Here is a 13,814-nt window from a genome sequence, read left to right as displayed (position 1 = left end):
CAGACTGCAGCACATCCAGGGCAAAAAATTTGTAAGCCAAGCCTGGATTTCTGCCCCGGTGTCTTTTGTGAACTTGCTGTTTTTTTTCCACTAGAAATAAAATGTCCCTTGTGTGAACATTGTCTTGTGTATTAAGATTTCTTCTTTCTTTTTTTTTTTAATGTTCCTAGAATAGAAATGTCTGAGATGCAGGTGTGTTACATGACTAATCCCAGGAGGTATAATATGCAGGGTACACTTCTATGTAATTAATGCCTTGCTCTTAAATGCACTATATAGAAACATATGGAAACAAGAAACAGATGGGACCCATACCAGAATGTGTTATACATTAGATTCCTCAGATTTCTCCCTTTCCTCTGACCACAGCTCTACACGCCCCTAGCATTCCCTCCAGCAGCCTCTATCGGGTAGTCACCTGGAATGGCTTTGTCTTGAAGGAGTTCCCAGATGTGCTGAGCTCTTATTGGCAACTTTGCCTTAAATCTGTGGTCAAACTTGTCCCAAATCACCTCTATTGGGATGAAGTCAGGTGATGGTGGAGGTCATGTCCTCTAAAGGAGCTCTCCATTCCCCTCATTCTTGGTCACATATCCCGCATAGCCTGGAGGTGTTTTTTGGGGTCATTGTCCTGTTGCAAATCAGATGGGATTGCATGCCATTGCAGAACGCTGTGGTAGCCATGCTGGGCAAGTGTGCCTTCAATTTGGACATAGGCATTCTGCCAATATCATTTTAACCTCTTGTTGACCAAAGTCATTATGGTTCTAAATGACCCAAATACTTTTTAGAGATTTTTGCGGAGGTGGTTTATTGATTATAACTTTATTCAGCTACCAAAATTATTTTTACAGCGTTTTTTTTTTGTTTTTTTTTCATGGCCGTGTTTGACCATATTTTTGGTTGGAGTGCTATCTGTGGGGGGGAAAAAAATAAATCGGACAGCGCTCCGGCTAGGACCAATGTTAGTTAATGGGGCAGCGCAGATGACTGCTTTTTGTTGTTTTTTTTTCACTTACAGAATCTGTGCATTGTAAAAAAAATTGTAGCATGGCCAATTTTTCTACGGAAATCTGAGTAGACTACCCCATTCAAGCCTACGATTGCCTCCTGATTTTTTTTTCTTGCACAGTATGGTGTCTTTATTGATAATATGGTATGGTAATTTTTATGGATATATTGCAATTCTGTATCAAAGGAAACTAAATGGTTCTGTTTTTTTCCTTTTTTTTTTTTTTTTTTTTTTTATTATAAAACTGCTGGTATATAAAAACTGATTGTTTACAGACTGCACATGGTTGAGAAGTGAGGGGAAAAAAAAAATCGCCCCACTTTTCTCAATGAAAATCTGATCCTTTTTTTTTTTTTTTTTTTTTTTAAATACTGACTTGTGACCTTAACCTTACCTGGTGCCATAGAAGTAGGGAAATTGTAGCTTCTTCTTTTCACTGCACGAGGGTATGGTTCCACTAGCATATACCTTCCGATACGAGAGCAGCTGATGATCCCTGTTACTGTCATGACATAGTTCCTGTGAACGTCAGCGTTCACAGGAGATCAGCAATCCTACTGTACAGAGCGGTGCTGAAGCATTGTGTACAGCAGGAGTGATCAGACTATATCCATATCAAGTCTCCTAAGAGACTAAAAAGTGTAAAAAAAAAAAATAAAAATATATAAATGTAAATAAAAAAAACAAGTTCAAATCACCCCCTTTTGTGCCACATTGAAGATAAAACAATAAAAAAAATAGTAAAATATACATATAGTGGAACCTTGGTTTACGAGTAACTTGGTGTGCGAGTATTTTGCTATACGAGCAAAGCTTACCGTAAATTTGTAACTCAGTTTACGAGCAATGCTTTCCTGTACGAGCAAATACTCACCGCACACACTTCCGGTTCCCTACTTTAACCGCGCTCTGACCCGCTCTTGCAGTCACAAACACGTGCACACACACATTATGCTCCCCTTACCTTCCGTTCCATCGCAGGCCTCCCGGTTCTTGTAGTCCGCCGGTACAGGATGTGTATTGATAACCATCGCAACGATGGAGGAAGTTCCGCTGTCAGCTGCTATTCAAAGTGTACCGGCGAACTGCAAGATCCAGGAGGCCGGCGATGGAACGTAAGGTGTGTGTGTGTGTGTGTGTGTGTGTGTGTGTATTTAGTTAGGGGACCAGGTTGGGAAATTGAACAACGTGTGGAACGAATTGTCTGAGCTTGCATTATTTCCTATGGGAAATTTTGCTTTGCTAGATGAGTAACTTGGCTCACGAGCAAACTCCCAGAACGGATTGTTCTCTTAAACCAAGGTTCCACTGTAGTTACTATAGCCGCGTTCAGAAATGCCTAATCTATCAAAATCTAAAATAAATTTATCTGATCGGTAAAGGGCGTAATGGGAAAAAAAAACACTCAAAACACCAGAAGTTTTTTGATCGCTGCAATAAAATGCAATATCACCCAAAACATCGCATATACTCAAAAACTGTATAATTTAAAAACGTCCGCTGGATATACAGAAAAAAAAAGCCTTCACAGAGACCAGGGTCAAGAAAAATGAGGATGCTACAGGACTTGGAAAGTGGTGACAAAAGCACTATTTATTTATTTATTTATTTATTTATTTTTTTTTTTTTTAAATTTCACAATTGTATTTTTTTTCACAACTTACCATAGGTAAAAGTAAAACTACACATGTTTGGTATCTACGAACTCGTACTGACCTGGGGAATCCTACTGCCAGGTCACTTTTACCAAATAGTGAACAGGGTACATAAAAGAAAAAAAAAACATGGAAGTAGATTTTTTTTTTTGCAATTTTACCTCCCTTGGAATTTGTTTCCTATTTTCCAGTACAATATGGGGCAGAATGAATGGTGTCTTTCAAGATTGCAACTCGTCTTGCAAAAAATTAAGCCCTCATATGGCTATATTAATGGAAAAAGGGAAAGAAAGACCAGAAAATCGCTGCCTGGTGGATGGGTTGAAGGGTTTGTTCCATAAACAAAGTTAATTTTTAAAGTTGATTTTAATCAATAGATGTTAGAATAATAATCATTTCCACAATTGGATGTGTTTAATAGGTGTTCCTGTGCTGAGATAATCTTATAATTGTGTCTCTGCTATGTACTGTGTAATGGCCGTGTCTGACTGTACAGGTATCTGGTCTGATCATACCACAACTCCTGGGCCGGGGAGGAAGTAAAGGCCCCGTCACACTAAGCAACATCGCTAGCAACATCGCTGCTAACGAACAACTTTTGTGATGTTGCTAGTGATGTCGCTGTGTGTGACATCCAGCAACAACCTGGCCCCTGCTGTGAGGTCGTTGGTTGTTGCTGAATGTCCTGGGCCATTTTTTAGTTGTTGCTGTCCCGCTGTGAAGCGCACATCGCTGTGTGTGACAGCGAGACAGCAACAACTGAATGTGCAGGCAGCAGGAGCCGGCTTCTGCGGAGGCTGGTAACCAATGTAAACATCGGGTAACCAAGAAGCCCTGTCCTTGGTTACCCGATATTTACCTTTGTTACCAGCCTCCGCCGCTCTCACTGTCAGTGCCGGCTCCTGCTCTGTGCACATTTAGCTGCAGTACACATCGGGTAATTAACCCGATGTGTGCTGTAGCTAGGAGAGCAGGGAGCCAGCGCTAAGCATTGTGCACTGCTCCCTGCTCTGTGCACATTTAGCTGCAGCACACATCGGGTAATTAACCCCATGTGTGCTGTAACTAGGAGAGCAAGGAGCCAGCGCTAAGCATTGTGCACTGCTCCCTGCTCTCTGCACATTTAGCTGCAGCACACATCGGGTAATTGACCCGATGTGTGCTGTAACTAGGAGAGCAGGGAGCCAGCGCTAAGCATTGTGCACTGCTCCCTGCTCTCTGCACATGTAGCTGCAGCACACATCGGGTAATTAACCCGATGTGTGCTGTAACTAGGAGAGCAGGGAGCCAGCGCTCAGTGTGCGCTGCTCCCTGCTCTCTGCACGTGTAGCTCCGTGCGCTGGTAACCAAGGTAAATATCGGGTTGGTTACCCGATATTTACCTTAGTTACCAAGCGCAGCATCTTCCACGCGGCGCTGGGGGCTGGTGACTGGTTGCTGGTGAGCTCACCAGCAACTCGTGTAGCGACGCTCCAGCGATCCCTGCCAGGTCAGGTTGCTGGTGGGATCGCTGGAGCGTCGCAGTGTGACATCTCACCAGCAACCTCCTAGCAACTTACCAGCGATCCCTATCGTTGTTGGGATCGCTGGTAAGTTGCTTAGTGTGACTGGACCTTAAGAGTATACAGATACAAATCCATTCAGTGCTATCTGATTGTTTTTGTGAGGTAAAACATTTCCTGCCTGATTTTTTTACATAAAATATTTTGCCTCAAAGAAAGAATTGGCGATCCCGTGTTGTAATATTTGTATACTTCCTCCGCGGCCCAGGAGATGTGGTATGATCAGACCATGCCCCTGTACGGTCAGACACAGCCATTACACAGCACATATATAAGATTATCTCAGCCCAGGAACACTTTTTTTTAAAACACTTCCAAATGTGGAACTTATTATTACAACATCTATTGATTAAAATCAACTTTGTTCATGGGATAACCCCAAGTAATTTCCACATTCTGCAGGTCCAGAATAACAGCAAGTTGCATTTTTGTACCAGAAAATCGAACAATAAACCTGTTACCAAAGGGGAATTATTATACATTATTAAGAATTATTCTGTATTAAGAATTGACAGTGGAGTCTAGATTATTGGAATAAAATTGCACCCGACCCATGTAATGGTGCAGGAGACTGGAGAGCCACATCCATGTGTATGACATAGGAGTAAAGAACAGGAGTGGCTGCGGGATATGAACTATTCCACTTATCAGCAATGCATGATCAGAAGGATATTGATAAATCAAGACTGGTCTTTGACTTCCCTGGAGTCCATCAGGGTGCCAGTATTACAATCTTCAAGGATAGTGTTCCAGACTGAACTGTGGTTGCTATTTACATTATCTGAAAGGGTGACAGAAACCTCAATAAAGACTAAAAACTATCATAACTGAACATGTTTAGAAAACCATATACAGCCCGGGGGAGAGTCAGTGACAATCGCAGAACATCCCAGAGTAAATGGGCATTTACACTACAAATAAAGTTAGCAATGGTTGTCTAAAGAGATTTGTTTCACAACTATCTTGCTAGTTAAACAAGCTGCAGATGAACAAGCAAAACGCTTGTTCATTGGGTTAAATGATCTATTCAGCATAAAAGATCTTCCTTCTCAGTCGTCTATCTTCCTGTGTAAACAGGACCCACAGTGCTGAGACCTAGGGCAGTCTATGGGTACCTTCACACTAAGCGATGCAGCAGCGATCCGACCAGCGATCTGACCTGGTCAGGATCGCTGCTGCATCGCTACATGGTCGCTGGTGAGCTGTCAAACAGGCAGATCTCACCAGCGACCAGTGAACAGCCCCCAGCCAGCAGCGACGTGCAAGCGACGCTGCGCTTGCACGGAGCTGCCGTCTGGAAGCTGCGGAGACTGGTAACTAAGGTAAACATCGGGTATGGTTACCCGATGTTTACATTAGTTACCAGCGCACAGCTGTGTGTGCAGGGAGCCGCGCACACTGAGCGCTGGCTCCTTGCTCTCCTACCATAGCTACAGTACACATCGGGTTAATTAACCCGATGTGTAATGCAGCTACATGTTCAGAGAGCAGGGAGCCGCGCACACTGCTTAGCGCTGGCTCCTTGCTCTCCTAGCTGCTGTACACATCGGGTTAATTAACCCGATGTGTACAGCAGCTACATGTGCAGAGAGCCGGAGCCGGCAGCACAGGCAGCGTGAGAGCTGCAGAGGCTCGTAACTAAGGTAAATATCGGGTAACCACCTTGGTTACCCGATGTTTATCTTGGATACAGCTTACCTCAGCTGTCAGATGCCGGCTCCTGCTCGCTTCATTTGTCGCTCTCTCGCTGTCACACACAGCGATCTGTGTGTCACAGCGGGAGAGCGGCTTTGAAGAAAACGAACCAGGGCTGTGTGTAACGAGCAGCGATCTCGCAGCAGGGGCCAGATCGCTGCTCATTGTCACACACAGCGAGATCGCTAATGAGGTCACTGCTGCGTCACAAAAAGCGTGACTCAGCAGCGATCTCGGCAGCGAGCTCGCTGTGTGTGAAGCACCCCTATGCGCATTGAGTGATCTAGTATAGATTGCTTAGTGGGCTTTGTTTACTTTGGTCTGCCAAAATATACCTGTTGTCAACTTTGTTCTGGTGCTGTATGCCTGTCGGGATGGGTGGCTGCGGTGCCGTATGCCTGTCGGGACGGTGGCTGCGGTGCCGTATACCTGTCTGGATGGGTGGCTGCGGTGCCGTATGCCTGTCAGGACGGTGGCTGTGGTGCTGTATGCCTGTCGGGATGGGTGGCTGCGGTGCCATATGCCTGTCGGGATGGGTGGCTGCGGTGCCGTATGCCTGTCTGGATGGGTGGCTGCGGTGCCGTATGCCTGTCTGGATGGGTGGCTGCGGTGCCGTATGCCTGTCGGGATGGGTGGCTGCGGTGCCGTATGCCTGTTGGGATGGGTGGTTGCGGTCCTGTATGCCTGTCATGGGTTTGGTTCTGGTATGGTGTTTGTTATTTTAGGCTAAACTTTTGTTCTAGAGAGAAATCTAACTTGATGGACATTATACGCCTATGAAGGCTCACAAATTATTCTAAAAGTAAGTGATGAGTAAGGGCCGTTTCACATATCCGGCATTTCGCCGGATTGCCGGATCCATCACACTTCAGTATAGTGCATACAGTACAATGGCATCGCGGCAACCTCCGGTCACATGCTGTCATGGGACCATAGCTTGCCGCGATGCCATTGTACAGTATTAACACTGTACTGGAGTGTGCAGATCCGTCAATTTGGCGAAATGCGGGATATGTGAAACGGCCCTTAGTCGTGAGTTTTGGTAGGTGTACACACAAATTACTATTTTATATATTCTCTCTACATTAATACATTAAATGTAATTGTGTTCATAGTGTGAATTCTTTCTTTTTTTTATTCTGGGCTGGCGGGCTACACGTGAAATAAATGTGTTAGTATTTGCCAATTATTTAGATGAATATTTAGATCCTCTGCTGTTATATAGTGTACTGATGGAGAAGCCGCCAACATGATGGCTGCCGTGCCGTATGGCATTGTGCTCTATTGTGGTCATTCACTGACTGCAGTGTGCCGTGGATGTCATGTTACCGGCTGCTACATCTGTAAATATTCCAAGCATTTAATATTATGTTGCGCTCCACAAACCTTTATCCTCGTTGTAAATGTGAATTCTACCTCCGATGTAGACAGACGTTGAGGCTTGTGCAGGTCCAGTACAGGCCATACGTCTCTCTGGAGGAGCCATTACTCTGCTATACAGTACGTATATTGTTGGAGGCATATTCTCAGCTGTTACGGAATTTCAAGGATAGGTGTGTGGGAAAACATTTACTTTCGCTTCACCATGCTGTTATCGGCATGTTTTTGGGAACCTTCTAACAAGAGACTGTATTATCAAGTGTTTATAGTCAGAGAAATGTGACTTTTTGCCTTGTGCCATTTATCTTTTCAGGGTAGTTGATTGTTCACATCAGCTCCCGGGTATTCACTGTTACTGTATGTATGTAACTGGAAGGGGCAGCGTTTTGGACACTGTTTTCGCTGCTTCCATAACACTGTGTTGTACCGTACAGGTACAGTTGATTGGATTTATAGAAATCCCATGCCCACTGTGCTTTTTTTTTTTTTTTTCTGCAGTGTAAACTGACATGTGTCGCAGCTTTCTGAGCCTGTAGCATGTTAATTTATGCTTGTGGAGATGTAAGTGTTCTCGATGGGAGATGCAGTGAAAATCCGCTGTGCCCAGAACTATGATCGTGGGCACAGACGCTGCGTTCTCCCACAGAGAACATCTCGGTAAAGAGGCATGACACTGCGTCTAGACCGCAGCATGTCCGGATCATGGGCACATACTCTCAGTAGTTGTATGTCTCATAACATAAAAAACAAAATCTTTTTTTTCTTTTTTTAAATCCCCTTGTACTGACTAGTTTTACTTTTACATGATTGAATGGGTATTCCTATCAAACGCCTTTATGGTATATCCTGGAGATATGTTAAAAATGTGTAAAAATCCTGGTCCCACCTGGGAGCTGTATCTGGAGAATGAAACTCCGTCTTGTGCGAGCTGCGCTGAATGGAGGGATGGCCTCTGTTCACATTTATGGGAGTTCCTAAAAGGACCGAACATACCTGTTTGACTCCTTTTATCTAAGAGCTGCACAGCCTCCATGCACGGCCATATAGGCTCATTCACTCCATGTGTACAGAGAAAGCATTACTGTACTTCTATTACATCTCCATAGAAGATCGAGGTATGATGTGTCTGTACATGTGCCCTAATTATACACATGTTCCACCAGACCTGTATATGTACCATTCCGCTACTGATTACGTGAATCCACGGTCACGTTTGTGGCTCTGGTGCTTTTCCCACTGGAGCCATTGTGGCATGAGACGGGCCACCAGGCAGGTCTGGCTGTAATGGTGAGGCCACTATGGCTGCCCTGTATAGCCAGTCATGTTATTGACACTTTAGGGGTTTCTTATTTTTCCTTTTTGCTTTGGATGTTGTTCCCAATTGTAGAAGCACACTTGTTATGTCTGTAATCCGTGCAGATGTAATGATGTAAGGGCTGACCTTATGACTGCATTTTAATTTAATACTCTCAAATGTTTAAATGTACTTGGATTATAAATGAAGATGTTTTCTTATCTCTGCCAGATAATCATGGGCCAGACGGGCAAAAAATCTGAGAAAGGACCAGTATGCTGGAGGAAGCGGGTGAAATCCGAGTACATGCGTCTGCGGCAGCTGAAGCGGTTCAGACGAGCGGATGAAGTAAAGGTACATAGATAAGCCCCGGATTGTGCTTCTATGATGTCTCATGGGAGGATATCACCTCCTTCACCGCCTGCTAAAAGCATTATGGGTGTATGATATTACTAATCAGCGGAATGGAGACTGCTGTTAACTTTATAGCTTTACCTGCATGGAAAACAGATATCTGGCCCTCTGGTGTCATCCTTCTGGACCTGATTTATTTCTGGCTCAGAATGTACTCCGAGATATGTAAATCCAGCTATATCCTCCTCGCGCATGCACATGCAGCTTATCCCATAAGGAACCCACACAAAATAATATATAAAGGATACATTTATTCCCATGTGACATTTCCTGTGCGGAACCACTGCCGCAGCATAACCCACCATGAAATCTGCCAGGGTAAAGACAGCTGCTTTTCTGCTGTGGAAAATGGTGCACCTTTCACTTGTAAAGAGTAAAATATGCACTGACACTCACAGGGAATGCAGCCGAGAGGTGCTGTCTTCAGATCTTATCTCTAGGGAGAGTGACATTCTTTTCCCTGAGACTGATCCCTTGTAACTTTTACTGCCAGTCATAAATATGGAGAGGGGTTGTCATGGGACAAGTCTTACTGGTGGCAGGCCCACACACTTCATAGTGCACTATCTAGCTACATGTGAAATCGGTCTTTAAAGCCCCTTTCACATGTATTCTCCTTTCAGCTGCTGCAGTTTTTGAGTGCAGAATCCACAGTGATAATCTGCAGCTTGTGTTTCTCCCTAACCCTACAGTAAAATGAATAGTGAAAAAACAAAAAAGCAGCACCAAATGTGCACTACAGCACTAAACATTCCAAACTGTACTTATTTTAAAAATTTTGAGATTTTTGGCAAAAAATTGCAATTTCTTGAGCTGCTTCGCCACGTCACGGCAAATCTCATTTGAAGCAGTCCTACACTAAAATATTTTTATAAAATGTGCCATACGGCCTCACATATGAATAGTAGAACTGCTCTTAGCAGCACTCACCTGGTCTATTTCAATCCCGTACCCATGACTGAGTCATGGCTGTGGGCGGGACAGGTCCAAGCAAATGCTGCATGAAGTAAATAGCCTGTGGACAAAGCCTGATGACTTAATGTGAACAGTCACCAACCGCCAAAATCTAGACAGATGGAATACATCCCAAATTGGGGTGCAAAGCAAGGTGGAGGTCAACCACCGACCAATTCAATGAAGAAAAAACAAAAAAGCAGCACCAAATGTGCACTACAGCACTAAACATTCCAAACTGTACTTATTTTAAAAATTTTGAGATTTTTGGCAAAAAATTGCAATTTCTTGAGCTGCTTCGCCACGTCACGGCAAATCTCATTTGAAGCAGTCCTACACTAAAATATTTTTATAAAATGAATAGTAGAGTGGTTCTGGGCTGTTTATCACAGGGTGGGGGAATGATATGACATCTTTAATTGTAGGGAAAATGTAGCTTTCAGGATCTCTTCACAGTCCATGGGTGAAAACATCCTAGTTTACATCTGCTTAAAACCCATTCAAACCTAGTGTTATGCAAATACTATCCAAATACTTGCTGTGTGCAAGTGGTGGGAGTATGTGTTATCTGAAGCTAGGGGTGGAAACAATATGGAGTGAGACTGTATTGGAAACACTTTTGCGTGACCCCTTTTTGTGTGTGCATTTCTGCCTCTGACTTGGCTCACCTGTATTTCCAGGGCATGTTTAACTCAAATCGTCAAAAAATTCTAGAACGAACGGAGATATTAAACCAAGAATGGAAACTACGAAGAATCCAGCCTGTCCACATTATGACCTCCGTCAGCTCTCTACGAGGCACTCGAGAGGTATGAACCAAGGATTGTGATCACTGTACAAGTGTGGATAATGGAATTTCCCATCTTCATTTCCAGTTCAGGCGGCACTGCAGATGTGGCGTCTCTTGCCATTTAGCAACTGGTATATTGCACACCCTCCGCTATTCTGCACATATCCTATTCTAATAAGTAGGACAGGTGCATGAGACCTGAGAAGCTCCTGACAAGCGTCATGTCACTAGCTCTTTTCACCTCTCAATTTGTCACTTAATTCAAGCTTCTGAAATCAAAGGTAGCACGAATCGTGGCCAGCCTGAACGATTCCTGGCAGATGATTTTTTTTTTAATATATTTTTTTTTTCTCTAAAATGCGCTGGTGTTTCAGAGAGAGTATAATTTGAAGGGCGGGGGGGGGAGGTTTGGCGGGCGGAAGGTCTGGCGGTGGTGGCCCCAGACTAATCTGGTCTCTGACTGTTTCCCAACCGCATCCTCAAACTATATGCTCTCTGATACGGCAAAGCCTTTCAGGAAAGACATACCTGGCTACAATTGCGCAGTCAGGCGCTGATTCACACTGCCTGCGGTTTGGGCAACATGAGTCAGCTGTGCTGGATAACCTCCCATATTAGTATCTTTTTATATTGGATCATTATGCTCACTATGAGTACTCCAAGAAAATGGCAAATGTTGTACGCCTGGAGCAAACTAGCCCCTGACCCACTTCTATTGGCTGAATTCCTCCTGTGATATAAGCTGCTTTTCCAGCTTTATACGGAGGAGTATCTCGCTTTACACATATTACATATTTTTGTTAGCACAGTGTTTTCTTATTTAGGTTTTGAGAACCAGTTTTATTTTCTTCATTCTCTTACTTGTTTTCGGTCAGATAACTGCATTCTTCTCACTGTTTTTTTGTATAAATATATATTTACACCAGTTACAAGATAAGTGCCACAAAACAGCAACGGGTTATATTGTAACGTAGGACGGGACTAGTAATATAAGGTGACAATTAATATCCATTGGAAAACCAATGACTTATGATTAAATACATCTTTTAATAAAAGTTCAGTCCTTGAAGGAAATTATTCAGATAATGGTGTTTATATAAACAAAGTTTTCTTTATTATTATTATTATTATTATTATTATTATTATTATTTTTAAGATTTTATTTTAATTTGCCATGTCACAATGTACTATGTAAATTTAAAAAAATCCTAAAATCTTCACATTTTAAAACTGGCCATTAACCCTTCTAAAGAAAGGACTACATAAGGTGATATAGGCGTCATCTATCATCGCAGGCAGGACTACAATAATAACTAACATCATGTAGATAAGATCACCTATTCATAAAAGGTGAAGGTCACAGCTAACAACCATTCCCCCTCCACCCTCCCAAAGTTTTTTTGCAAACCTCACAGTGGAAGCCTGGAAAACTTTACCTTAGGCCCGTTTCACATATCCGGCGTTTCGCCAGATCCGGCACACTCCAGTACAGTGTAAATACTGTACAATGGCATCGCGGCAAGCTCCGGTTACATGCTCTGGTCACATGACAGCATGTGACCGGAGGTTACCGCGATGCCATTGTACTGTATTGCACTGTACTGGAGTGTGCCAGATCCGGCAATCCGGCGAAATGCCGGATGTGTGAAACGGGCCTAAGGTAGGAGTTAGTTAACACCAATCCATTGTTGTATAAGGTCCATAAAGTAAACCGTTTGCAGAAAATATAATTCTGGTGTAAATCATTTCTGAAACTAAGAAAACATGGTAACGTATATCATTTATGAATCACGTTCGAAAGTCTTTGTAGGTCACAATCTGTTTTGAATTATTTAGTTGTGCTTTTCATTATTTTTACTTTTCTATTGTCTGTTTTTAATATTTTAGTGCTCTGTGACTTGTGATTTTGATTTTCCGAAACAAGTCATCCCTCTTAAAACACTCAATGCTGTAGCCTCTGTGCCTATCATGTATTCTTGGTCGCCTCTCCAACAAAATTTTATGGTAAGTTGCATATGAAATATCTGTATTTCTCAAATGTATCTTGTATCTTGTGTTTCTATCTCACCAAGCTAAAGTGGTAAAATCTAGGGGTAGCTTTGGAGAAAATACATCAGTATGACATAAAATTATGGTACCATTGGGATATCTTGAAAAGAAATACAAATGTCAGATCATAAACAAAAAAATGATTGTGGGTAATCAATCCTTAACAAATTCACCTGCTGTGTTTATGACTTTATTTAAAGCTGGATCCATGGCTGCACAGCACAATCTGAGGGTTCACAATTTATATTAATACTACGGTAGAGATAAGTGAACTTGATCAAGTGGAATTGAATCCTTCTCAAATTTTACAAAAATTTGTATACTCCAGAATATTGGTCTTCTGCAATTTATTCTGTGCAAATTCTGCAATATTGTGGCAACCTGTGACCTCCAATTGCTGAGGGCTAGCAAAACATCAAAAACCTGTCCTTCAACCTTCCTGTCTCCTACCCCCGTAGTCAGTCTTCTAATCATCCTCACATCTTTTTTTTTTTCACCTTCTTATGTTGTGGTGGCATCTTTGGCCGCCTTCACTATAGGCCGGGACTTCTAGCTCCTATGTAATCACAGCACACGACTAGGGGTATGTGCCCACGATCAGGGTTCACAGCGTTTTGGACGCAGTATGTTTCAGCTGCATCTAAAACACTGCGATGTTCAGTACAAGCGCAATGGATGGGATTTCTATAAATGCCATGTCCACTGTTCGTGTAATGCCCACAGCGTAAATTGACCTGCAGTATGGCTTTCCAAGCCGCAAGCATATCAATTCTTTGTTGCGGAGTCGCAAGCGTTATCTGTAGAAGAGAGAGGCCACAGCGCCCCGAACCCTGATCGTGGGCATGAGCAGCAGCGGTTTCTTACTGAGGAGACTCGCGGCCCCGCAGTTCATGACCCCCACCGCATCTAGGATGCAGCAGGTCCTGATCGTGGACATGTACCCTAAGGGCGCTCTCACACATCCGATTTGCCGGTTCTGGTGCATGCCACTACAGTGTATACAGTACAG

General features: G+C 43.2%; 1 protein-coding gene across 4 annotated transcripts in view; it reads left to right on the top strand.

The window, feature by feature from the left end:
- EZH2 (enhancer of zeste 2 polycomb repressive complex 2 subunit) overlaps positions 1-13,814 on the top strand; it is a 152,916-nt gene that overhangs the window by 24,012 nt on the left and 115,090 nt on the right. For 3 of the 4 annotated variants that reach the window (XM_075315162.1, XM_075315160.1, XM_075315164.1), the window contains exons 2-4: positions 8,830-8,952; positions 10,647-10,775; positions 12,644-12,760. In XM_075315162.1, coding sequence (XP_075171277.1) covers positions 8,836-8,952; positions 10,647-10,775; positions 12,644-12,760 — 363 coding nt within the window. In that variant the 5' untranslated portion in view covers positions 8,830-8,835. Of the gene's footprint in view, positions 1-8,333; positions 8,420-8,829; positions 8,953-10,646; positions 10,776-12,643; positions 12,761-13,814 lie in introns of those variants that run through there. The other variant, XM_075315161.1, reaches the window with a different exon arrangement.

This window comes from Anomaloglossus baeobatrachus, chromosome 6 (assembly GCF_048569485.1).
Source record: "Anomaloglossus baeobatrachus isolate aAnoBae1 chromosome 6, aAnoBae1.hap1, whole genome shotgun sequence".
In the NCBI taxonomy this organism is placed as follows: domain Eukaryota; kingdom Metazoa; phylum Chordata; class Amphibia; order Anura; family Aromobatidae; genus Anomaloglossus; species Anomaloglossus baeobatrachus.
This window is presented reverse-complemented; position numbering and strand designations above follow the sequence as displayed.